This window comes from Glycine max, chromosome 4 (genome assembly GCF_000004515.6).
Source record: "Glycine max cultivar Williams 82 chromosome 4, Glycine_max_v4.0, whole genome shotgun sequence".
In the NCBI taxonomy this organism is placed as follows: Eukaryota; Viridiplantae; Streptophyta; class Magnoliopsida; order Fabales; family Fabaceae; genus Glycine; species Glycine max.
The window spans coordinates 18,140,038-18,166,935 of record NC_016091.4 but is presented as its reverse complement, the minus strand read 5'-3'; the positions used below and the strand labels follow the sequence as shown (position 1 = coordinate 18,166,935).

The window sequence follows — 26,898 nt, the reverse complement described above, 5'->3', positions numbered from 1 at the left end:
GATATTTTGCATAATCAATGAACCAAATCATATTCTCACAATGGTTTGAATTGTATGCTGCTTTCAAGGTAAGGAAAAAAAATAATATGCTGTATGTTTGTTGCTTCTTGGATGGTAGAGACATTGACTATCCACGGTTCTATATATTGCAAATTTTGGAGTTAACAAACAGATATATATATCCTTTGTTCCATTCTTGTAGGCTGTAGCTATAGGATAAACTGTTCATTTGTCGAGCTTTATAATATTGAATGAGTATTGTTTAAGTTAGGTTTGCAGAGGATCCATATTTCTGTATGAAGAAATCTCTGCATTTGGTTTTTCTTTTCAAGACAGTCATAACTCGATATGTTGTTTTTTGATGTTACAGGCAAATGATGTGGTCTTTTGTGGAAGAATTCTCATGTTTCTAGCTCATTTCTTTCCGTTATCAGAGCGATCAGGTATAATTGTGTGAAGCCTATCTTCCCTTTTGGTTTCAATTTCCTTTTCTTGAGTCCGCCTTGTCACTGATGTTTTTGATAAACGTTTGCAGCCTTAAATATCAAAGGAGTTTTTAACACATCAAACGAAACAAAATATGAAAAAGAACCCTTGGAAGGTACATCATTGCTTATTATTTTAGCTTGCTTAATTGCCGTTCTTAATACAAGGTTTATTATATCATTCCAACTAATAATTTATTTTTCCTCACTTTCCAGGCATATGTATTGATTTCAATTTTTATCAGACTTTTTGGGGTCTACAGGTAGGTCTTCAATGAAACTTTAGTTCTTGAAGTTGGAAAAGAGGTCTCTTCCATTTTCTTAGGTTGAAGCCTGTCTTGCTATTTGACACTACCTATTCGACTTGCTTTGCAATGTCATATCTATAATACGATCTTATCATAAATACAACCAAATCATCAAATCAAAGACTGCATTTACGACTTCCTTCTTTGTAATCATTGAGGGGAGGTTCTTTAATTCTTATGTGCTCTTTGTCATAATTTGATGTGTGCACTTTTGTGTCATCTGTAATAGGTTTATTTGTTGCACATTCAGAGGGACTGGATATGCATACATATTTTTGTTATTGTTGCTGTTAGGAGAGTTCCTGATCCATTTTTTATGTTTATTCTCTGTTTCATCAAAAAATTCTTCTATCTTGACAAATCTGAAATTCATGGAAGGTCCTTGTTTCTGTAAGAAAGTTACTAAATGGTCACACTTCAGATTTTAGAACTCTAGGTATTTTGGTAAAGCTTGAGTGTTTATCACTCAGCCAAAAGACTTGTATATATATATATATATATATATATATATATATATATAGACACAAGGTCATGAGTACAAGACAAGAAAGGTTGCAGACTGCACGAAAAGAAAAGAACAGACAGTACAAGCATAAAGAAATATATAAGTACATATACAAAATCCCAAAAGACATTAGTTCTAACACTCCCCCCAAGTTGGAACATATAAATTGTATGCTCCAAGCTTGGAACATATGAAATCAATCTGAGGCTCCCTTAAGGATTTTAGTCAAAATATCTGCAAGTTGATTATTTGAGCTGACAAACTCTGTAGCAATCTCCTTGGACAATAACTTCTCTCTCACAAAATGACAGTCAATCTCTATATGTTTGGTTCTCTCATGAAATACTGGATCAGAGACAATATGGAGGGCTGCTTGATTATCACAATACAACTTCATTGGCTGAACTTCACAGAACTTTTGCTCTTGAATAAGTTGTTTGATCCACACTAATTCACATTTGACTGGAGAGATGGGCTGAATTTCTCCTTGATTGGATGTTGTATGAGTTGGAGGTACCACTGGGCTGAGATAAGGAATAGGCAAAACCTGTTGTATAGAGTTGGACTCTTGTTTGGAGAAGAACATGTTTTCTTCAAAGAAGCTAACATCAGCTGACATGTAGTATCTCCTGGTGGTTGGAGAGTAACATTTGTGTCCCTTTTGAAGGCATGAATAACCAAGAAACACACATTTGATAGCTCTTGCTAAGAGCTTATCAAGACCGGGAGAAACATCATGAACAAAACATGTACAACCAAAGACTTTAGGAGAAACATGATACAAGTGTTCATTAGGAAAGATAATTGAGTGAGGAGTTTTATTATCAAGAAACGAGGAGGGCATCCTATTTATTAAAAAACAAGCAGTGAGGACTGCATCACCCCAATGGTGAACAGGGTCATTTGCATCAAGCAATAGGGTTCGTGCAATCTCAACTAGATGTCTATTTTTTCTTTTGGCTATTCCATTTTGTTGTGGTGTGTGGGCATGTGGAATGAAATTGGATTCCATGTGAGGACAAAAAAGAAGAAAGTTCTGAAGAGAAATATTCCTTTGCGTTGTCACTTCAAGAATTTTAATGATCTTCACAAATTGATTCTTAATCTCATGGAAAAAAGACACGAAAATAGACAAAAGTTCAGATCTATCTTTCATTAAATAAATCCAAGTACATCGAGAATATTCATCAATAAAGGTATCAAAACATTTGAAACTGTAAGATGTTACACGGCTTGGTCCCCAAATATCTGAATGAATGGTAGAAAAAATCGAGTTATATCTTTTTTCAACTTGCTTTGGAAATGATGATCTAACATGTTTGTCTAATTGACAAGATTCACAATCTAATATCTGTAACTTGCTAAGACTTGCGACCATTATCTTCAATTTTGCAAGATTTGGGTGACCTAGACAATCATGCAAAAGCTTTGGAGGAGCTGAAGGAAAACAGGACGTAGAAGGGCTAGTTTCCTAGTAGAAAAAGTCATGTGATTCATGTCCTGTGCCAATCAGCCGACTTGTACCACGATCTTGTATGATAAAGGAATCAACATCAAATGTTACTGAGCAATTTAAGGAATGAGTCAATTGACTTACAAAAATTAGGTTATAAGGGAAATTAGAAACATACAAAGCTGAGTTTAAATTCAAGGAGGAAGAGGAACTTGATCAATTCCTTGAGATGCAACTTTGGATCCATTGGTTAACGTACTAAGGTGAGGAAACTTAGGTGGAGAGATAGAGGAAAACAAGGAATTATTACCGGAAATGTAATTAGAATCACCTGAATTAACTATCCATGGACCTTGACCATCCACAGATTGAAAAATGCAGGCTGTTGAAACTCTTGGTACTGAAGAGGATAGAGCTTGGCAGCTAGGTTTCAGCCTGAAGTACTCCTTATATTCTTCATCAGAAAATCTAGATTCAGCCTTTCAGATGTGGAGACATTTGCTGCCTTATCAGGCCAACCATGTAGGTCATAACACTTATTTTGAATATGGTTTTCTTTTCCACTATAAGGATACCACAGCTTACCTCAACCACCTCTACCACCACGTTCTCCTCCTCTACTACCACAACCCCCTCTACCCCAACCACGAGAGGCAACCATGGCCAAAGTCTCGACCGCTGTGGCTGCATTTTCACCTTTCACCAAAGTAGGAACATAGAGAAGTCTAGCGACTAAGCTGTTCATTGAAGGAATCTGATCACGAGACAGAATTTGTTCATGCACATGATCATAATCTGAATGGAAGCTCTGCAAGATCAAAACCATAAACAGTTTATCAAGCCTCTTCTTCAGTTTCTCTGCAGAATCACATACAAGGAATACTTTCAATTCTTCAACTGCAGCTATAGCTTTAGCCATGTGTGAAACCATATCATGGTTGGTCTGTTGAAGGGAAACAACCTTTTGGGTTGAATCAAACAGACGTTGAATTTCATTAGCAAAAACATCCTAGGCATTCCTCCAAAAAGAAGAACAAGTCTTGAATGATCTAAGTATCTCTAGCAACTCAGGGTCTACAGATTGTCATAAAATAGTACATAGCTTACAGATTGTCATGTTTCATTCACATCCTTCTCCAAATGATCATAGTATCCTTGACCAACAAACCACATCTCAATTGAATTAGACCAGGACCGATAATTTTTCCAGTTGAATTTCTTAGTTGTGATAATGGGAGTTGTAGAGAAGGGAGAAATAGGGCCTGTGGAGGAATTAGTTGCAGAAGATCCTGTAGATGCCATTTTTCGAGCACTGCAAAAATACCAGTGAGCAAGAAACAAACGAACACGGGGTGGACTGTAGACCCACTTCTCAGATGTGACAACTGGAGCCAAACAAGGGTTGGATTGGGTCTAGAAGGAGCCAACAAAGACAACCATGTAGGTGCGACTGTGTTTCGGCAACAGGACAATGGCACGCGAGATTTGGGCGCTGATTGTACCGGCGCGTGAGAAAGCGTGAGAGCTTTTGCTCTCGAAACCACTTGGGCTGGGTTGTGCTCAACGAGGTGCATCTAACGCTGAGTTCGCCGGAAAATTTTTTGGGGGTCAACAACAGTGGACCGATGGTTGACAACGACGGATGACGATGAGACTCCATAATCTAGGCCATAAATCTGGGTATAACCTTTGGCTACCAATCGAGCTTTGATTCCCCTGAGCAACAAATCCCGGTGGTTGCTCCATATAAATCTCCTCTTCTAATTCCCCATGTAGGAATGCATTTTTAATATCCAACTGATATAGTGGCCAATGACGGATGGCAGCTATGGCAAGAAAGAGTCGAACATAAGTAATTTTAGCCACAGGGGAGAAAGTATCTCTATAATCTAGGCCATAAATCTGAGTATAACCGTTGGATACCAATCGAGCTTTGAGGCGATCAATCTGTCCATTGGCCCCAACTTTTATAGTATATACCCATCGACAGCCAACAGGTTTCTTGCCTGGGGGAAGAGGAACCAGCTCCCAAGTACCATTATACTCCAAAGCCTACATTTCATCAATCATGGCTTGTTGCCATCCTGGATGATCTAGTTTTTCACAGAGATTTTTAGGAAGAGAAATAGAAGATAAAGAGGAAACAAAAGAATGGTACAAAGAAGAGAGACAATGATAACTTAAGAAGTTATAAATAGGATAAGGATTACATGTAGACTGATTACCTTTCCCATGAGTAATGGGCAAGTCAAGATTCTCTTCGGGTAGTCCATGGTCGGGTTGTCTGCTGGAGTAGGACATGATTCAGCTGGTCTTTCATTACCTTCAAGTTTTGCGTTAGGAATTCGAGGATGACGTCGATATACAATGGGTGATCTTTGAGTTTGCCCAAGTCGAGGATTGTCAGGAATATCTATGGTAGAATCTACAGTTGACTCTGATTCCTGCAAAGAAGGTGATGGACCAAGATAGGGAATAGGAAAAAATTCTTGAAGAGTATTGGACTTAACCATGAAGGGAGCAAGGTATGGTTTTTCTTCAAAAAATGTTACATCTGCAGAGATATAATAACGATTGTGAATAGGAGAGTAACATCGGTAACCTTTTTGTAATCTAGAATATCCAAGGAAAACACATTTGATGGCTCGAGCAACAAGCTTATCAAGATTTGGAGACAAGTTATGAACAAAACTGGTGCATCCAAAAATACGTGAATCAACATGAAACAACGGTTCTTTAGGAAATAAAATGGAATGTGATATTTTATTTTTAATAGAGGAAAAAGGCATCTGATTTATCAAAAAACAGGCTGTCAAAATTGCATCACCCCAATGCCGGACAAGTACATTGGCATGAAGTAATAATGTCTGAGCAGTCTTAACAAGATGCCTATTCTTCCTTTCGGCAATGCCATTCTGTTGAGGAGTATGGGGACAAGAGGACTGATGGAGAATGCCCTGCACTGACAAAAAAGAAGAAATAGCAGAAAAAAGTATTCTTTCGCATTATCACTCCTAAGGATCTTAATTGTCTTACCAAACTGAGTTTTAATTTCATTAACAAAAGAAGTGAGAATGAACAAAATATCAAATTGTTCTTTTATTAAGAAAACCCAAGTACATCGAGAAAATTCATCAACGAAAGTAATGAAATATCTATAACCAATAGACGAAACACAACTAGGACCCTATATATTAGTGAATAACCGAAAAAGGGGAATCAACACGACTTTCAACATGCCTAAAAGAAGAATGAACATGCTTTCCTAGTTGACTTGACTCGCAAAATAGGTCCTTTATTTTTTTTAAGACTCGGAACCATTATTTTTAATTTAGATAAATGTAGGTGTCCCAAACGTTAATGAAGGAGCTTTGATGATGTGGCGGCACTGCAAACCCAAGAAAGATTAGGCTTGAGGTAGTAAAGACCAATCGTCCGACCCGTACCACGTTCCTGTATGACAAATGAGTTAGCATCAAATGTTACTGAACAATTATGAGAACGAGTAAGCTGACTAAGAGATATTATATTGAAAGGACAACCAGGTATGAGCAAAACAGAGTTTAAAGACAAAGAAGAAGTGGGTGATACATGGTCGATTCCTGTTGTTGCAACTCTAGAACCATCGGCTAAAGTAATGAAATGAGAAATTTTTGGAGGAGAGAGGGATGAAAATAAAGAACTATTATCAGCAATGTGATCAGAAGCACCTGAATCAATTATCCATGGACTTTGATTATTACCAGATTGGGAAATACAGGCAGTGGAGTTATGACCACCTATAGCAGATGATGTTTGAGATTCCTTGGCAGCTTTTAGCTGGAGATACTCTTGATAGTCAGCCTCCGAAAACTTTATCTTAGATGTTTCAGACTTTGAAATATTCACTGACTTTCTGGGGAATCCGTGAATAGAATAACAAGTGTCTTGTATGTGGCCCACTCTCTTACAGTAAGAACATTGATGGTGACATCCTCTTCCAGCTTGTCCTCCTCGGTTTCCCCCACCACCTTGTCCCCGTCGATTAGATACCATGGCAGAAGTTTCAATATTGTCAACTGAATTTCCTCCTATTTTTGGTGAGGGGACTCGAAGGAGTCAGGCAATTAAATTCTCTAGAGAAGGAACTTTTTGGCCAGTTAAGACTTGGTCACGAATATGATCAAAATCTGGATGCATCCCATGTAGTACCAACACCATATATAGATTATCAAGTTTCGCCTTTATGTCTTCAACTTTATCGGCTTCCAATGATAATTTTAACTCCTCCACTGCAAATTGAGCTTTCGAAACAAAGGCAACCATGTTATGATCAGATTGTTTAGAGTGACCAATTTCTGAGCAGCATCATACAATTGTTGAATGTCATTAGCAAAAACACTGTGCCTTTTTCCAAAAAGAATAACAAGTTTTGATGGCTCTGAAATTTGTCAATATAGTTGGCTCAATAGACTACCACAAGAGAGCACAAAGCTGATAATCAAGTTTCTTCCACTGCTCGTGTTTGTCTTCTGAAATCTTTTTTGAGGATTGCTCTAGATGTTCATGATAACCTTGACCAAGAAACCAAAGTTCAACAGAGGCTGACCATGTTAAATAATTTTTTCCATTCAATTTTTCTGAAGTGATTGTTGGTGTTCCAGAGATAGAGAATGCATGACCATCAGTTTTCTGAGAGTCTGAAGCCATTTCAGCACTTGTCAAAGAGTTGTCTAATCGAAGAACTAATCACCTAGGAAGGAAGAGGAGAGGCGGCGATTTTTGGTGAGGGTGACCAAGGCGGCCTTGGATAGTGGGCAGGTTGGTGGAAGGGACTTTTGGATATTGAAGTTGTTGTTTGGACAAAGGGACAAAGACGGGACTTTAGGTTGTGCTGACCAGATGCAGAAACCTTTAAAGAACAAACAAGTTGGCTCTAGATACCATATTGAAGAAACTAGAGGTTGTGAAATGCTTGAGTGCTTAACCCACTCAGCTGATCTATATTTATATAGACTTAGGGAGTAAATACAATGTGAAATTTACAAGAATATTGATGAAGTTCTAGTACCTATGTACATCCATGTGAATTCCTAGATACATGAATATGTGACTAACTAGGTACATTAATGACTATTCTTTGTTGGAACAACTACCCATATAATGTGTGGAACAGCTACCCATACAATGTGTGTAATTCCAACAGTTCTAACATTTACTTCTTTTAGCAAGTACTCTAATAATTTTTGAGATAATCATAAAATTGGTAGCTTGAAATTTTTAAAGAAATTAAACAAGTGGATGAAATACATTGTTTTGAGATGTGTCTTTAAACGGCAAATTATAATGAATGGTTCTCATATTAAAGCCACAGCATAGCACTTTTACTTAAAAAATGTTAAAACAAGTATGTTTGATCAGTCTTATTTTATTTGATGCAGGAATATTTTTCTAACCCTACTTCCATAAGTCATGCTCCGGCAAAGTGGCAGAAATTTACCTTGAGTTTGTCGGTAATCCTTTGTTTCGTAGTTTCTTGTTTGTTTGTGTGTGCATGCGGTTGTTTCTCAAATTTGATATCGCTTCATTTCTTTTTTTTTTACATCAAATTTTTTGTTGGACAAAGGTTGTACTGAATACATTTGAAGCACAACCTTTGAGTGATGAAGAAGGAGATGCCAATAATTTGGAGGAAGAGGCAGTTAATTTTAGTATAAAATATCTTACAAGCAGCAAACTAATGGGTCTAGAGGTAAGCAGTTTGACTATCTTGATGCTTACAACTAAAAATGCATGCTCAATTTTCTGTTAAGATGTTCATGTCCTGACTTAAGATCCCCTTTGTTTTTGTTTCTTTTTGTTGGTGGAATTCCTAAAAGTTAAAAGATCCAAGTTTTCGACGCCATGTTCTTGTACAGTGTCTTATATTGTTTGATTACTTGAAGGTAATAGTTTTTTAAAGATTAATTTCTCTTTGATGTATATTTTACGCAATCTATATGAGCTGATGGTTACAACTTCATTTGCTTTAAGGCCCCTGGAAAAGGTGACAAGGATTTGCCATCTGAAAACATGGTCAGTGCTGCCACCATGAACTCTTTTGATTATGCAGTATATACTATATTGTCTTCAGAGTTATATTTATATTTATGGCTATGAAAGCCCAATACTTGTCTTTCTAAGTGCTCACTATTTGCTATTATTGCCTTTCTTGACGTGATCTATACTATTTCTCTTAAATTACTCCTATAAAACAGGTTGTCTAGATTTATTTCTTGCTTTTATAATTGAAGGTGTGTCCTTCCTTGCTAGAATCCTATTGGAATACATATCCTAGTTATTCTTTCTTCTTTTCCTATAAGAAGCTTATAACAGGGTTTACTATGATGTTGTATTGTCTTAGATGACCACATCTCATCTTTATTTATAATGGAGAAATCAGAGTCAATATTGATTTCATATCAATCAATTGCCGATTATTAGGTAATTACATATCAATTAGAATCATAAGTTTCTATGTAATAATAAATACATGATAATGTAATGATAAATGTAATCTAATATTCCCTCTCAAGCTCAAGCATATATGTCATATAAATGGAACTTGTTACAAATGTGGTCAACCTGATAGAAATTAAAGGCTGCTCACTAGAGATGCGTCACACGTCATGTGCGTGACCAAGGCCCTGTGCAACGGTGTTTTGAGTTGGCTGCGCACGTGGATGGTGTGGCGGTCTTCAGCAGTGTTGTCAAATAGCGGCTATCACGGTGCTACCACGCTATAGCGTAGCGGGTTTTAGGGAAAACGCAATCGCGACGGCATCGCGTTATGGATTCCGCAAAAATTGCAATCACGGGCGTTTTACGCATCACTGAATCTCATTGCATCACGGTTGTTGTGTCGTCGGTTTCCGACAAGGTTGAAACTAGAGAGAAATTGCATCGACAGTGTTTAGGGTTCATTGGTTCATCATTCTCAAAGAAAGGAACCGGGTCAGGTGCGGTTTCGGGTCGCATCTGCAGTCTGCACGACACTTCAGTTCAGAGTTGTTTTGGGCTTGTGGACAAGGTTTATGGCTTTGTTAAAACTCACGTCGCGGATCTTGTGTCTCCATTCAGAAATTGCAGAGTGACAAAGTTTCTCAGCTGTGATAGAGCAGAGTCGAGGTAGTTTCAGATTTAGGGTTCCCGTGAAGGAGATGACTGATGTTTGGGTTTGCGGGTCTTGGACAGATTGGGCTCATGTGCCTTTTTAAAAATAATAAAAATTCAGATTTGTTTTAGTTTTATTCTACACTAAAACTCACGTGTGTTTTTAAACTATGGAGTTGGAGTTAAATGTGACTTGGGCTTTCTTATTTTAAAATAGGCCCAACGTAGCCTTTTTTGTTTCTATTGCATTCAACCTTTGAAGATCATTGCCACTTAAACATTTCCTCTACGTAAACCCTTCCTCCCAAAACTCAGAACCCTCTAGAGTCCAGCCTTCTCCATTCCTTTACTAAGACTTCTTTAGTATTTAGCTCATTTTTTAATGTTTCCAACATATTTTGCGTTGCACAATTTAACTTATAAGTTAATATTATGTCAATGTTTATCCAACTTATTTTTGTTTGCATATAGCTTAATTTTTTTAGACATATTTAATTGTTATACACACACACACACACGTTATATTTCAACTGCTATGCTGCTTCCGCTACTTGCCCGCGACGCTATCCACTATATGCTATAGCAGATTTTCAGCTCATCACGATTTTCCGTGATCTGCTGTTGACAACACTAGTCTTCCGTGATGGTGATGTGTACTGTTCACCCATGAAAAAAAGCAAAAAGATCCACCGGGGATGCCTTGAGGCGGAGGGAGAGAAGATCAGTGTGACGCTGGCCGGAGATGTGTCACGTGTCATGTTCGTGAACTTAACACGCCTGGGGTCGTGTGTAGCGTTTGTTTTGAGTTGGTTGTGCTTGTAGACGACATGACAGTCTTCGGCGATAGGCGATAGTGGTCGAAGGTGAGCTTCGAGGTAAAGGTGTTGGGAAGTCTGCCAAAAGAGGGCAAAGAAGCCATGATAAGTGAAAACAGAAAAACGAAATGTGATTAAAACAAAGAGCGAAAAATAAGGTCACCGGAAGATGGGAGAAAAGCAAAAAGGTCCACCTGGGACAATATCGTGAAATGTAGATTTTGATGATGCCAAAAAGGTTACTTGATGAGCATGGATTGAATCAAGTCAAAAGAGCTAGATCAAATAAATCTAAAGATAAGAACTTAGTAAGTTTGTTTAAAGAATCTCAATTTGATTGCTTTAGTTTGGCCTCAACATCTTTAGTATCAAAGGCTAAATCATTTCAAAAAGATTATCAGAGAGTTTGTGAAGATATTTTTGACTAACGGCACAAAACTGTTTGAATTTTGATTTGTGTAATTGATTACCAGTGAAGAGATTTCAAACAAAACCTTTGAAAAGTCATGACTCTTCAGAAATATAACTGTGTAATTAATTACTAGAATCCTGTAAGCGATTACCAGTGAAAAAACTTCAGAAAAGCTTTTTGAAAAGACACATCTCTTCAAACCATTTTGAAAAGGCACAATGGGCCTATATATATGTGTGTCTGACTTCGAAAAGTAAGAGAGAGATTTTAAAAGAGAACTTAATTGTCAAATGCTCTTTAAACAACTATTGGTCAAACACTTCCGAATCAATTGAGTATTCTTCTAAGATCTTCAACTTGTATTATCATCTCTAAAAGAGAGAAATTCTTTTGTACATTCTAAAAACATTGTTGTGATCAAGAGATTATTTGTCTCTTGACTTGTGAGAATCCTGAACACAAGGGAGAGGGATTCCAAGGTGTGTTCAGAAGTTGTAAAGAGTTTACAAAGTTAGTGGAAATCTCAAGTGGATTGCTTGAGGACTGGACGTAGACACGGGAAGTGGCCGAACCAGGATAAAACGAGTTTGCATTTCTCTCTTCCCTTATCTCAGTTGTTTTATTGCAGATTACTTTGTCTTGTGTAGTTAAAAGAACATTATTAAATTGATTGCTTCTTCTTCTGTATTCTGAGCCTATCGTATATCATTTAAAATGGGGTTAAAGTTTGTTAGTGGAAAAATTTTGAAACTTAATTAACCTCTCTTAAGTTATTAAGGCCACTTGTCCAACAAGTATGTCCTTTGTGGAACACGGGTTTTCGTTATTCCTCTCTCAAGAAGAACCTAAGCTTCAAATAACAGGGTTTACTGGGATGTTTTGTTGTCTTAGATGATGACATCTCATCTTTATTTATAATGGAGAAATCAGAATCAGTATTGATTACATATCAATCAATTACTGATTATTGGGTAATTACATATCAATCATAATCATAAGTTTCTATGTAATAATAAATACAAGATAATGTAAAGATAAATGTAATCTAACAAAGTTTTTCATCTTTTCATCAAGAAAAGGAAGGAAACAGGAGCATAGGATTAGGAATCTTCTTTGTGCTACTAAAGTATACTAAAAAAAAAGAAAGAGAAAAATATTAAGCTGGAAAGAGAAATCCAATCATATTATACATATCTATAAATGTTTGTGGACGCAGCAATGGCCATCAGAAACTCCCTTCAGTGTCTCCTCTCTGAACTAGAATTTAAAACTTAAATAATGTGATCACCTTAGAATGTAAAAGGAAAACTGAAAAAATTAAGTAAAATTTTATTATGGAATCATTATAAGGAATATGTAATTGATCTAGCATAAGCACACTTGGAGTTTATGTTTCATCCTCTCTTTATATCCAGAGTTTCATGTTCTTGTCAATCCTCTGTTTAAAATTCTACATTCAATTAGGTTTTTTAATAGTAGCAGTATTGAGATGCAGTTAGCATGGGTTAGTTACTGGCAAGTTTCTTTTTGACATTAGTATACTCTGTCATGTTTTGTGAAACATCCGTTCTTTGTTATTTTTTTCTTGCTTTCCTGCCCTTTGTGCAAACATGAATTGGTCTTTATGGAAGGAGGAGCCTTATTTTAGCTTTTTTTTTCAAGACTGCTTATATCCTATTAAATGTGTTGATAGAAGTGGAATTGTTTACATGTAACCTTGGACTGCATATTTCCTTATTTAATTCAGAAAGAAGAGATTACATCATGGGAGGAACGTGTTAAAAAACTTCTTGAACTGACACCACCAAAAGGGACAGAATTTCTTCACAAAATTGAGCATATATTGGAACGAGAAAAAAATTGGGTGAGTATCTTCCTTAAACTCTTTCTCCCTATGTTCTCTTGCTTTCTTGCTCATAAACATGTGGTTGCTATTTATTATTAAACGTTAAGATTAGTTTTAGTATTTAGCTAAATATAATCCCATTCTGTACTTTTTAGGTGTGGTGGAAACGTGATGGCTGCCTCCCATATGAAAAACAACGTATAGAGAAGAAAGCAGTACCAGATGGGCCCAAGAAACGGTATGGTTTGTTGAGTGACAAAATGTTTGTCATGTGATAATGGTTTTAGATTATAGGATTAGAAATCTTTCAGAATCTCCAGGAAGATAAAAAAAATTATTTCCTCATTTCTTTAAGGTCATTGTTTCTGAATTAAATAAATACTAGTTATTTATACATGGATGTTGCAGACTAGCCAATCATATGCCAGTTTTTTTTTTTTCTGCAAAAATAATATTCTATTAATTGAGTACGAGTGGTACTAGAATTACAAACTACATTCCAGATTAGTCCCAATACATAAAGGTTGGGACCAAAATCTGGTACAATATCACTTTACATAATTTTCTCTAATAGTCTATCCTCCTCTATTGAGAAATGCTGCTCTGATGTTTGAGGACCAGTAGTTAAAATGGATGTTTGAGGACCAGTTTAAATTGGGGAAGTTTATTTCTGATTAATTGAAACTCACTCTGGTTCGGTGGTTACATGCAATATACACTCCCACACCTGATGGCATTATTTCAATGTTGCTAGTTTTGGCTGGGGTAAAACACACCCATCAATGTTTATTTTTGAGCTGCCATGGAACAGAACTCTACTCAGGACCTTCTCATAGGGTTTTTTTATTTTTTTATTTTTACCGGGGGAAGTGGGGGTGGGGGAGATGAGAATTCTGTTTTGATATGCCATTATCTACTTATATAAGATGTGGTGTTTAGGATAATGAACATATTTAAAGATTTAAAGGCTAGAAACATAGAGGGAATGTATGTGTTCAATTTAAAAACTACTTCTGTGTAGAGGGTAAATAAAATTTATATAGGTCACAACAAAGAAATCCACTTCTGGGTAAAGGTGACAAGTGGATTATAACTAGTCTAAGGCATTTGAAGTTCTTTTTGTAGATTATTATTATTATACCGATGCTTTTGTCAATGCTATGATTGTCTCGCTTACATTGTTCTATCTTGCTATCTGCAGTAGGCCAAGATGGAGATTGGGTAATAAAGAACTGTCTCAGTTGTGGAAATGGGCAGATCAAAATCCGGTATGTTACTCTTTACAGAAGCTGTGACTAGTTTTCAACATGCAATGCCTTTCTGTAGAAGTTGGTGATTGTGGATGCTGAACACTAGGGTCATGAATGAGTAGATATTGTCATGACATTCTGTACTTTACCTTCAAAGCTCTCGTAGTATGTTTTGAATTGGTCAGTCAAAACCCATCACAATCTGTCTAGATATTCCGCTTTCCTAATGATATTTCATTCAAGTGAAATCTGTAAAACTCAGAGAAATTGGGATAAAAACTATGTTCTCCTTTGGAGAATTCTCATTTAAATAATATGATACAATTTGATTTCTATCCTTGAAATTTGCTAAAAGGCTATAAATGGTAACCTACAGCTGGGCTAACTAATTAAAGATATAATTACACAGTTACAGCTATACAATCATGCAAGATATGCTGGTTTGAAGGGCCAACAAATCTACACAAATAATGTCAAATAATCTGCCTGTCAATTCCATTGACATCCCCTATCAAATTGATGCTGGTGAATCTACAAGCATCAATTTGCTGACTAGGAAATTATGCCGTTGACGTGTGAAAGATTTGGTGAGGATGTCAGCTAGTTGAACAGATGTTGAGACATGAGGCAGAGTGATAATTCTACGGTCATAGGCTTCCCTGATTGAATGACAATGAACCTCTATGTGCTTTGTTCTTTCATGGTATACAAGATTTACTGCAATATGTATGGCACTTTATTATCAGCATACAACAGAGTTGGTGTTGCTTGTGAATAATCAAGTTCTGAAAGAAGGCCCCGTGACCAAATAATCTCAGAGCATGCTGCAGACATGGACCGGTATTCTGCTTCAGTAGATGATTTAGAGACCGGTTCCTGTTTCTTGCATTTCCAAGAGATAGACATCTCCTAAAAATATACACTAGCCAGTAGTAGACTTCCTTGTGTCGGGACATCCAGCCCAATCAGCATCATTGTATGCTTGAAGTTGTATTATTGCACCTGTAGGAAAGAAGAGACCACGACTAGGAGTGGCCGGCAAATATTTAATGATTCGTTGTATTGCTGTAAGATGCAAGTGTCTAGTATTTTGCATGAATTTGCTGACTGGGTGGACAGCCAAAGAGATATCAGGTCTTGTGATGGTTAGGTAGATGAGACTTCCAACCAACTTTCTATATAAAGTTGGATTTTGTAGGAGTTCACCTTCATTCTGTCTTAACTTGACATTAACTTCCATGGGAGTGTCAACCGTAGTTGCAGTGGTGAGACCAGCTAGCTGAATTAGATCCTATGTGTATTTGTGTTGAGTGACAAATATGTCTTTTTGTTGGAATTGTACTTTTAATCCCAAGAAATAAGTGAGCTGTCCAAGATCTTTCATGTGGAAAGTTGTACACTCCCATAAACAAGGAGTAGTAGCAATTGTTTGATTGTAGTGATAGCCTCTTGATTTGAGCCGGTGACGATACTGTCATCCACATAAACAAGGAGGATCATGATTCCTTTTGAGGTCCTTTGTAGAAAGAGAGATGGATCATAGCTACTTTGGATGAAGGAAAAGCCAAGTAGTGTTGTGCTAAACTTTTCAAGCCACACTCTTGGTGCCTGTTTTAATTCATACAAAGAATGTTTTAACTTGCAAACAGTATTAGGTAATGGTGAGGGCATACCAGTAGGAAGTTTGATGTAAACTTCTTCTTTGAGGTCACGATGAAGGAAGGCATTTTTGACATCTAGCTAGTGAATTTGCCAAGATTCAGATGCAACAATGGCAATAATAGTCCTCATAGTAGTCATCTTAGCCATCGGTGCAAAGGTCTCTTCATAGTCTGGGCCAAATTCTTGCTTATTTTCAAGAACAACAAATCTAGTCTTGTATCAATCTATTGATCATTTGAACGCAACTTTATAGTGAATACAAATTTACTGCCTAGAGGTTTAACCGATGGAGGACATGAAACAATGTCTTATGTCTGATTTTCCTCTAGTGCAAGAAGTTAAGTTTCTATGGCATCCTGCCAACATTTATGCTCCATTGCCTGTTTATATGAAGAAGGAATAGGAACAACTGCTAAAGTTGCTGTCAAAGATAAAGGTTAAGAAAAATCATACTTTTTTGGTGGTTTACGAATGTGAGTACTGCGACGGATCAGCAGGATCAGCAGCCAGAGAAAATGATTGGGAGGGGGCCTTGGAGGGATTGAAGGGTGAATTGGTGGAACAGTCAGACGTCTTTGGTAAATCATGAAAGGAGACGAGCTTGTTCTTCTGCAGAACTGTTAGGAAACAATGACAAAACTGATTTGGATGTAGAAGAGTGAGTGTCTTGGTTAGTAGCAAAAAAATATGTATCTTCTTGAAAGATGACATTTCTAGAAAAGGGATAATTGGGTTTGGTGTGCTGAGTAACCAAGAAAAGCACATTTAACAGATTGAGCTGTGAGTTTGGCGTGTTCTGGTGGTTGAAGATGAACATGATAGACACAACCAAAGGAGTGGAGATTGAAATAATTGGGTGGCTTACCAAATAACCTTAAGAAAAGGGAATCATTGTTTAAGGCTTGAGAAGGCAGCCAATTAATAAAGTGGACAACAGTTGAGAGAGCTTCACACCCAAAACAGGAGGACACAAAGGAGTCCAACATTAAGGTACGAACAACATCAAGAAGATGACGGTTTTTTCTTCCAGCTACCCTGTTTTGTTGGGGGTGTGGAAGGACACGACCTTTGAGGTAATGTACCATTTGCCTGCAAGATCTCTTGAAACAAATGAGATGTGTATTCCCCCCATTGTCAGAATGCAGAGTTTCAATTTTTGATGAAAACTGAGTTTGAACATAGGCATGAAAGAATTTGAATGCAGAGAATGCTTCAGCTTTAGAATGCAAAAAATAGATCCAAGTAAAACAACCATAGTCGTCAATTAAAGTGATAAAATACTTGTAATGTGCATGAGATATTATAGGTGTGATTTCCCATAAATCATTTTGAATTATGTCAAAAGGCTGATTTACATTTGATTGATGAACTGGAAATAGTAGAATTTTACTTTTACCAAGTTTACAAGAATTGCAATCAAATTGAATAGCACTTAAAGATGGGGAATGTTTATTGCCAAGAAGTCTGGATTTCATCAAGTCATGAAGTACATTGGAATGTGGGTGACCAAGATGCTTATGCCATAATTGGAAATTAACAGTTGCAGAATTGCAAGAAATGAAAGGCAGAAAAGAACATGATGACAACGATGAATAAAGAGAAAAAAGAAGTCCAACTTTAGGTCCCTTCGTGATCATCTTCCTTAAGTGTTGATCTTGCACAAGACAACCAGATTTTGAGAATTTAACTCTGCAATCATTATCAACTAATTGACCAATTGAAATAAGGTTACTGATGAGATCAGGGGAAACATAAACATTAGTAAGAGAGGAGGAAATATCACCAATTGCTTTGATAGGTAAATTGTTTCCGTTTGTAGTGTGTATTTGCAAATTACCAGAGTAATTTGTAACATTGTTAAGGGCAACAACATTGTTGGTCATATGATTGGATGCGTCAGAGTCAAAATACCAAGGAGAGGTGGGTAAAGAAGCTTTACCTGAAAGACCCAAAGCAGAAAATACTGAAATGATCATTTGTTGAACCATTTCAGGGGTTAAAGTTGGCATAGAAGAAGATGAATTCTGACCCCCAGAAACAGGAGTAGTAGAGGAGTCAACAGTGGCAGTGAAGGCTGTTGCATTTCTCTGTGGTGGTCTGATTTGACATTCTTTTATGATGTGACCTATTTTGTAATAATTGCATAACTATTTTGGGCAGTGGGAAGCAAAATGTCCATGGCCTTTGCAGTAGAAACATTGGACAATACTTATGTCTCGTCCTCATGGTTTGCCTTGTACTGCATATGCCACAGGAAGGGAGGCAGATTTCTATTGTTCCATGTTTGTCTGAGTGAGGAGACGTTGTTCTTCACAAAGCAGTTCATTTAGGCATTCATCCAAGGAGGGGACCGTAGCCCTATTCATTAGGTTGGTCCGAATGCCCTCAAAATCAGATCTCAATATCATAAGAAATTGATCTCGTTTTGTGGTGTCATGAACATTTTAGACTGCAGTTTGTCCTTCAGTTGACAAATCTTTATAGACGATGTCAGTATATTCAGCTCAAAGATTCATGAAATGAGAATAGAAATTAGAAATTGAGAGACCATCCTGTTGAAAAATGGCAATTTCATGTTCAAGTTGGAACCTGCGAGCAATGTTGTTCTGGTTATAAATTTTCTTCAGGTAGTCCCACATCTTTGCTGCTGTGGTGAAGGGTCTGAGATTGAGGACGATATTAGGCTAAATAGAGCCTATGATCCAAGTCATGACCCATCTTTGACCTCCCATTTGGCATGTGCCTCCTTGTGAGTAGTTTTGTCAGGAGTTTCTGTCAACATGACCCCAAAGCTCCTTGCCTTTGACAAAGATCTGGAACTGGAATGCCCAGGTGGAGTAGTTCTTTCCATTAGGACGAACAAAGAGGACATCATATTTTTCAGTAGACATGATGCTGAGAAAAATTGCAGGAGGAGAAAAAACAAGAAAAAGAAACTAGAGAAATCAAGAGCAGAACTAAGATCAACTTGAACAGTAACCGCACTGTGAACAGTACCACGATGTGAACAGTACCACGCAAGAGACTAGAACTGGAAACTTGGAGACTGGGAGCACAACGAAGAAAAAAAATTAGGTTAGGATCAAAACCTAGACTGATACCATAACTCAGAAATTGGGATAAAAATTGTGTGTTCTCCTTTGGAGAATTCTCATTTATAATATGGTACAATTTGATTTCTAGCCTTGAAATCTGCTAGAAAGCTATAAATGGTAACCTACAGCTGGGCTAACTAATTAAGGATATAATTACATAGTTACAGCTATACAATGATGCAAGATATGCTAGTTTAAAGGGCCAACAAATCTGCACAAATAATCTGCCTATCAATTCTATTAACAAAATCTAGCTGATAGGACACCAAAAACACAAACCACTGTAAGTGCTATTCAATTTAAAAGAACTGAGCTGAAGTTCTTACAAGGACACAACCAGAGCCTTGGGCTCCTCAGAATGATATTCTCTGTCAAAATACTAAAAACAAATACCCTTGCATGCTGCATGCCTCACACCTGCTCCTCCGAATATTCCCACTACCTTCCTAACTGTTTGCCAACTCAGCATAACAAATCATAGTTATTAGAATCTTACATTCATGATTCAAATCGTACGGTTAGATATGATTCAATTTGTTACCAATTCATATCATCAGATGAATATTAAACGACCTTGAATCATACGATACATTAATGAATCGATTAAGTTGTATTTATTTATCATGATTCATGGTGTCACCGATGATGCACCTAGAGCTAAGTAACTTTTTCTATACATTGAACATTCTGCTGCTTTATGGCCCAATATAGTTTGTTAGAACTGCTTTTATGTACCATCTTAAGATGCTAGACTTTTAAGTATTTTACTTTAAATTCCCTAGGGTGGGTTGTTATATATCCTTCCATCAATCTGAGTAAAAGGAGAATCTCAAAATGAATTATCTATTGTCTTTGCATTGATGTTATACTTAGTTCTTATTCCCCATGGTTAAAAAACATTTCTTTATTTCCACTCTTTGGTCATATAATATGGATCGAATTTTTGTTATTATCAATTTACACTCAATTTTTCTGAATTACCAGAATGCTTTAACTGATCCTCAACGTGTTCAAACACCTTCAATTATGGAGTACTGGAAACCCTTGGCTGAAGATGTAAGCTTCCTTATTCTTTTGCAATGAGCATATTGATTTTCCCTTCCTACCTTCAGACCCTGTTTAATATTTCAGGAGTGGTTATTAGGAATTTTCCCCATTATTTTTTTGTTTACTTTTTTCTCTCATTTTACTGAATATCAAAATTCTTTGTATTTTTGAAATTACAGATGGATCCCTCTGCTGGAATAGAAGCCGATTATCATCACAAGAATAACAGGGTAATCCTCTGATTAAAATTTTATTTTGGATGGCAAAAGTGGTTTTATTTAAGAGAAAAGAAGGAAAGGAGAAATTTGAGAATTAGTTATCTTCAAAAATAAAAAATGCTAAAGAACAAGGAAATTACTAATATTGCTAGGCTGCTTATTCTCTCTTCATCTCAGAGATGAAAACTCCCTTGACAGTTGAAACAACCATGAGTAGAATAGTGAAGACAACCAAAAATATAAGCCTATCCAAAAATACTTATTTTAGGAATTAGACATGTTTGGCTGCTACCTATTGCTCCGGAGTCTGTACTGTCTATAGTAGCCATGGCTAAATGGCATGGAAGGTGGTGGATATGACAGCTGCAAGGATGAATAGCAGCCAGAGGAGGAAAGTTCCTCATCATTCTCTTATTTGTGATGTAATTTTATAGAGCACTGTGCCTTTTGACCTTGTCTTTCAATTAAAAAACTTATTAATTTGACCAAAGCATACCCTATGTCAAAGCATCTTTCATAAATAAAGGCGTGACATGAGGATTAGCGGCTGTACCAAGCTTCAACTTCACTAGAATAACCAGACTTTGGCAAAAATCACCTTTCATCCTTGACTTTTTTCTTTTTATGTATTCTCTCCAGCAATGTGATTTTTTGGACAGGGCCAAACAAAAGAGTTTGGTTGGGGATATTTTTTTCCCCAAATTGGTTTAGTCCAGCACTTAAATGCTGACTCACTAGTACATTAAAGATCACCTTTTTCAACCATTTCTATGCTCTCGCTCTATGATACATCCCTGATTTCACCATGCTAGTGGGTGTGGTGAGAATTGCTAGTCCTATAAAAAAAATCATAAAATTCCAACCATGAATTTAACAGCCTTGGTCTCCATGTATATGTAGCTAAGAGAGGAATTAAAGCTGTTTATGGGTCAGCTGGATCAGTTGAGTAACCAATGGTTTAGCCTCCAAATGGACAATGTTAAAAAGTATTGCACCTTCTGGTAACATCAAAATATCTTCATCAGTAAAGCAACTTGGACTCAGTTGCAAATCGTTTTGTTTAGTCATATTCATTCTACTGTTTATGTCTTTAACTCATAAGTTGCTTACTCTTTAATCTTAAATGATATACTGCTAGTGGAAAACATTAAAACATGTTAAAGTATAAATTAAAAAATAATTTACAATAATTTTATTTGAAAAAAAAAGAAAAATGCAAAAAGAAGATAAAAGAAAAATTAAGAATAAAGCAAGGCCAGTGGAAAAACAGACATGAATACAAAAGAGCTCTCCCATTACACCACACTTACTAAAGAGTAAAGACATTCTTGTGAAACACCCTTATGCTGATTGCAAGTGGGGTACCACAACAGCGTCCTTATCTAGTAGCAAGTCTGAAGAGAAATATTTTAAATTCAAAATATGAGCATTTTGCCACACCCAGAGTCTCAAAATCTCTGCATACGTATGATCTGGCCATAGAACAGAATTTAAATTAACAAAAGAAATCTTCCTAATTTAGTGGGAGCATGTTTATTTTCTGATGATTAGCCTTCAACTTGAGAACATACATATGATATATCTATTTTTCTTTTCAATTCAGGTTTATTGTTGGAAAGGTCTTAGGCTTTCAGCACGACAAGACTTGGAGGGATTTTCTAAGGTATCAAGGTTTTTTTTAATCTGTAATTTGTTCTGCTCATTTTCTTAGGTCCAATGATTGTATATTTTTTGGTTGCAGTTTACTGATCATGGCATTGAAGGGGTTGTCCCTCTAGAACTTTTGCCACCTGATGTCCGATCTAAATACCAAGCTAAACCAAATGACAGAAGTAAGCGTAGTAAAAAGGAAGAAACAAAAGGCACTGCCCATCAAATTGAGGAAAATCAGGTTTATTGATTCAGATACACCTTTCATTTTTCTTTTTTAATCACATCAGCTCAAGAGAAATATCTTTTTTATAGAGGGCTGTGTAGAATTTGATGGTTCCAATTGTTGCTGGTTATATTCAACATTTTATTCCTCCCGCACAGAGGAAATTGTTGGCAGGATATAATTCCTGTATTGCTGTGCTTCTAGTTCAACTATTATATTTAAGCTGGAGCAGACAATTCACTTTTAATGTCAGAGATTTTATATATATATATATATATATATATAAAGGTGATGATATGCAAAACGTCAAAGAGGCCAGGACATCCCAACTAGGTTGGCACTCCAAGAGCAGCTCATCATCTGCAGCATAATATCAATTTATTATAATTTCAGAGATTAATGCATTAGCAACTTAGCATATTCTAAGCTGTTGGTTTTCTTGTGTCACATAAAAGGCCATTTCTTTATTGAGAGATTATGCCTGTGACTTTGTAGCCGACTAGGATCTAGGTTCCTTTGAAAAAATTTAATTCTAGGGTCAATCCTTGGTTTGTCTCAATACTTGTTCCAACTAGTATCTAGGTTTTTGGACCTCCCTCGTAACCCAAGAGAGAAAAAGGAGAAGAAAATACCACCTAGTTTTCATTTTTTTTTTTGTTTTCAAAAAAGTGTATGGGAATTAGTGAAAAAAATAATAAAGTTGCTTCCACTGCTATACAAAATACAAATCTTTGAAAATAGAAGATAAAATGAAAGCAATGTAATTTTTTTTTGTATTCCGAACTTGAAAGTAAAGAAAGATAAAGGAAAACAAAACATTTTCTTAAGGTAAACTAGCCCTTAGACTTCCAAAGGGTTTTATCGACATGCAGAAAGCTCCATTGAATGGATGAGTTTTTGAAACTGTTGAAAGATTTTACTTGAAAATGCCCCAGAAGCTTTAAGAGGCTAAATCCTTTTGTTTGAATTAGAAAACAAATGGAGTCAATGAAACCCAAAAAACTAGTATAGAAAATTCCCTATCTTTCTGTTGTACAATGCCCATCTAATCTTTCTTGTTCAGATTTTCTGTATGTATATATGACAAATAGAATCCATCTATGAAGTTATATACTGCCCTTGATGGTCATTAGTTATGTACGGTTTTATGTTTTTTGTAGTATATTTGTTAATTGAATAATCAAATAGTAATTGCTATCAATGCTACCCCATGCGATGATATTGTAAGATTAGCTGCTATCTGCACCAGTTTCTTTCTTCTCTCCATTGTATTTGTTCTTCTTAGAATATATGGCAATATATTCTAACACTTCTTTAATATCATTCAAAGCTAATGAATCATCCTAGTTCTCCATTCCATAGTAAGCTTTTTAGCTTGAGGAGGAGTGTTAGAAATTAGAATATATCAAAATATCCAAAAATATTTTATCGTACCTTACATTATTCTCTAGGATTTGTTTCCTTAATTAGTTAGGATCATAATTAGTATAAATAATGGTTAGTGCTCTTTGTTTTATGAACATATGAAATACACCAATACATTGTAACAGATCATTCTTTAGTCTCAACAGTTCTCTTTAGAGTATATAAGTGGGGAGTTATCCTTATCTTTCAAGTCGATTTTGTAGGATTGAGTTAAGTCCCAACTTACATTGTAACACTCTTTTTTAGTATTTGTAATAAGGAATCCAATGTTTAAAAGGCGTCCTTGAAACCACTTTAGCTCATGCCATTTTTTTCTCTTTTGAAATAATAGATTGCTACAAATGCAACTGAGATCGATGGTGATGGCATTAGAACAGATACCACAGCAACATCTATGGAATTTGATGCTGCAACTGCCCCTGGTACACAAGGTGGGACCACAACGCCTGAAGAACTTCAGAAGCTCAGCTCAGACACTGATGGTGGTCAGGAAGCAGGCCAATTGGAAGCTGATGCCGAAGTTGAGGCCGGAATGATAGATGGAGAGACAGATGCAGATGTTGATTTAGATACTGTTGGCTGAGGCAAGGCAAGGCAAGGCAAGTTCGCGGGTCAACATGCCAAGGATGATGAACTTTTAGAGTGAATATCGGCATCATGTTTTTTATGACAGATATAGCTGCAACATTCACCAGGCCAAGTTCAAGGCACTTGTTTTTTTAATTCTCTGGTGCAGGAAGGAAATTATATGGACTTTTGGTATGAATGTCATTTGAAAAAGGAATGGAATATACTAAATCTGAGTTTTTCCATAACGTGCTTTCCATGCAATCAACACTTGAAAGTTGAAACTGATTTTATTAATGTCAAATGCAAAGTTGTTTGATGTGAATATTACTAGTAAACATGAAATTTGACTCCTAGGGTTAGGTGTGATAAATGAGAAATTAAAAACATTTCTATTTTAGATTTGTAATTAGTTCCCGAGAACAATGGCACGTCACGTTTGCTGTGGCTTATTAATTCCTTTACAACCTTTTTTAATTTCGGTTGTCATGGTGATTGATAATGAAACCTATACCTTTTGTATTTTTTTATTGTTTTTGTAGGAATTGTATTCCTTGAGCAAAACGAGGAATCTCCATGACAAAAGAATTTTGTAAAGATGAAAAGTAAATTTTTCACTAAATTGTGAGAACTAAAAAGATATTCAAACCTTCAATTTATATAATGTAAAAATAAATATTTATTTTAAATAATCAAAATTTATAACAAATAAATATTTTTAAATATATAAATATATTATAATTAAAATACATAATATTTTAAACATGTAAATCATATTTTGAACTTATAAAAAATTATATTATGATATCAAATTATTTTAATGATTGACAGTGTCTTTTTTTTTAAAAAAAAAAATACTAAAATTCAATTTAAAATTAAAGATGAAACAAATAAATTAAAAGAAGTATGTTAAATTAAAATTCCTTAAAACTCACATTGAACAAAGACATCTTAAAATTAAAAACACTCACATTCAAAGAATAATCCTTAAAAATAGCCATTCAAAATAACTATTATTTCTTGCATTTGTTTTTATCTTTACAAAATTATTTTATTTTTAATTCTTGTAAATTATGTTTGTTTTATTTTTTGTTTTTATAACGTTTTAGAAAACACTTTTTTCACTGTTCAAAATGTTATCTACAACACTCTAATGATATTTTTAGGCATATGTTAATGATGTTATCTTATAATTATATTAGTTCACGCTCTCGCGTGTGATGCACGAAGGCAAATTATTTGTAAGGGAGTGGTATTTTTTATTAGGCTAAAATATATTTTTTGTTCTTACAAATATTAAAATATTCGAAATCCGTTTTTGTAAAATTTTAAGTTTTTTTTTGTCCTCAAAAAATTAAAATCTGTTACTTTTTAGTTTAGACATAAGTTCGGGTAAATCTGAACCTCTATGTCATTCTTTCATTGGTTCCATACTTCCATTGTTGAGTATGAAAGTGGGTGATTTCTGGGCTTTAAAAATCATCACAAAATGTAGACCCCCCCTTCTTCTCTAACCTCATTCTTCCCCAACTTTCTTCATCTTCTTCGAACCATTAAATCCCAACTCCACAATCACCCGTCTCCTAACGTTTGTATGTGTATAGAGCCCGCATTTCAACCTGCTTAAATCACTCACTCAATCACATAATAAAGGGCATCATTTATCTATCTTTGCTTAAACCCTCATACCATACCCCTCCCTTATTTGCGTCTATAAAAGGCAAGCTCTACATAGCCCAACCCATCCCCCATCCCTATAACATTGTTGTACCATGGCCATGATGGGCTTAATGCTGAGTCTGAGACCCCTTCTCACCACTATCTTCTTCCTCACTTATAGTGCTTAAGGTTTCAGCATCATCCTCAATGATTTTCTACAACAAGTGCCAACACCTAGTGTGGCCCAAGATCCAACCCAGTGTAGGAAAGCTTGTTTTGGCTTGCAGAGGCTTCAAGCTCGCCCTAAATCGAGCCTACTCCCTTTAGCTCCCAACCATGTGGTCCATCCGCTTCTAGGGCTGCCATGGTTGTGCCTTCGACACTGGTGGGCGGGGGCGCTGCATAGTCAGGGACTACGGCGGGTCCTTGTTCTGCAACAACATCGACGAAAGCCCACTGGCAACCTTGGCGGAGTTCACCATGGGCAATGAGTATAACTTCTATGACATGAGCTTGGTGGACGGAGAAGATGAAGAAAGTTAGGCAAGAGGGATTACAAATTTTGGGTTTTTTCTTCTTCTGCGGTTTGTGATGGTTTTTAACCCCCAAAAATCACCTACTCCCATAGCCAACAATTGCACTAATGAAAGAGTGACACATAGGTTCGGATTTACCCAAACCTGCGTCTGGATCAAAAAGTAATAGATTCCAATTTTTCAAGGATGAAAAAAAGATCCAATTTTGTAGATACAAATTTTGAATATTTCGATATTTATAGGGACGAAAAACATATTTTAACCTTTTTATTATTTTTTAAAAATAAAACTTAAAGAGATAAATAATAATATTTTTATAAATATTAATCTGTTATGACAATATCAATCTATTTTTAACTTGTCATAGTGACTCATAGTCAAACAACTTCAACCAAGTAATTAGGCACAAATGGTTGATGTGCTGAAGTTAATGTTGAATTATTCGGGTAGTACTCAAGTTTGATCTTTGGACGAAACAATTTTTGGTCAGGTTTTACTTATCTTCCTATCGAACTCTAGAATAGTCAACATCTCTTTCCCTTGATGAACCGGAGGATTAAACACACAAAAATAGTTAAACAACTTCTAAGTTATGATTTCATTGAAAA

At 36.0% G+C, this 26,898-nt stretch overlaps 1 protein-coding gene across 1 annotated transcript in view; it reads left to right on the top strand.

The window, feature by feature from the left end:
- LOC100781333 (THO complex subunit 1) overlaps positions 1-24,420 on the top strand; it is a 38,905-nt gene extending 14,485 nt beyond the window's left edge. Inside the window, exons 8-22 of the mRNA XM_003522846.5 lie at positions 371-443; positions 536-601; positions 702-748; positions 8,172-8,243; positions 8,357-8,482; positions 8,610-8,675; positions 8,764-8,805; positions 12,857-12,973; positions 13,111-13,193; positions 14,157-14,223; positions 19,947-20,018; positions 20,189-20,239; positions 21,831-21,890; positions 21,969-22,118; positions 23,860-24,420. Of these exons, the coding sequence (XP_003522894.1) occupies positions 371-443; positions 536-601; positions 702-748; positions 8,172-8,243; positions 8,357-8,482; positions 8,610-8,675; positions 8,764-8,805; positions 12,857-12,973; positions 13,111-13,193; positions 14,157-14,223; positions 19,947-20,018; positions 20,189-20,239; positions 21,831-21,890; positions 21,969-22,118; positions 23,860-24,111 (1,344 nt within the window). The 3' untranslated portion in view covers positions 24,112-24,420. The remainder of the gene's footprint in view (positions 1-370; positions 444-535; positions 602-701; positions 749-8,171; positions 8,244-8,356; positions 8,483-8,609; positions 8,676-8,763; positions 8,806-12,856; positions 12,974-13,110; positions 13,194-14,156; positions 14,224-19,946; positions 20,019-20,188; positions 20,240-21,830; positions 21,891-21,968; positions 22,119-23,859) is intronic.
- Positions 24,421-26,898: the final 2,478 nt, after the last annotated feature.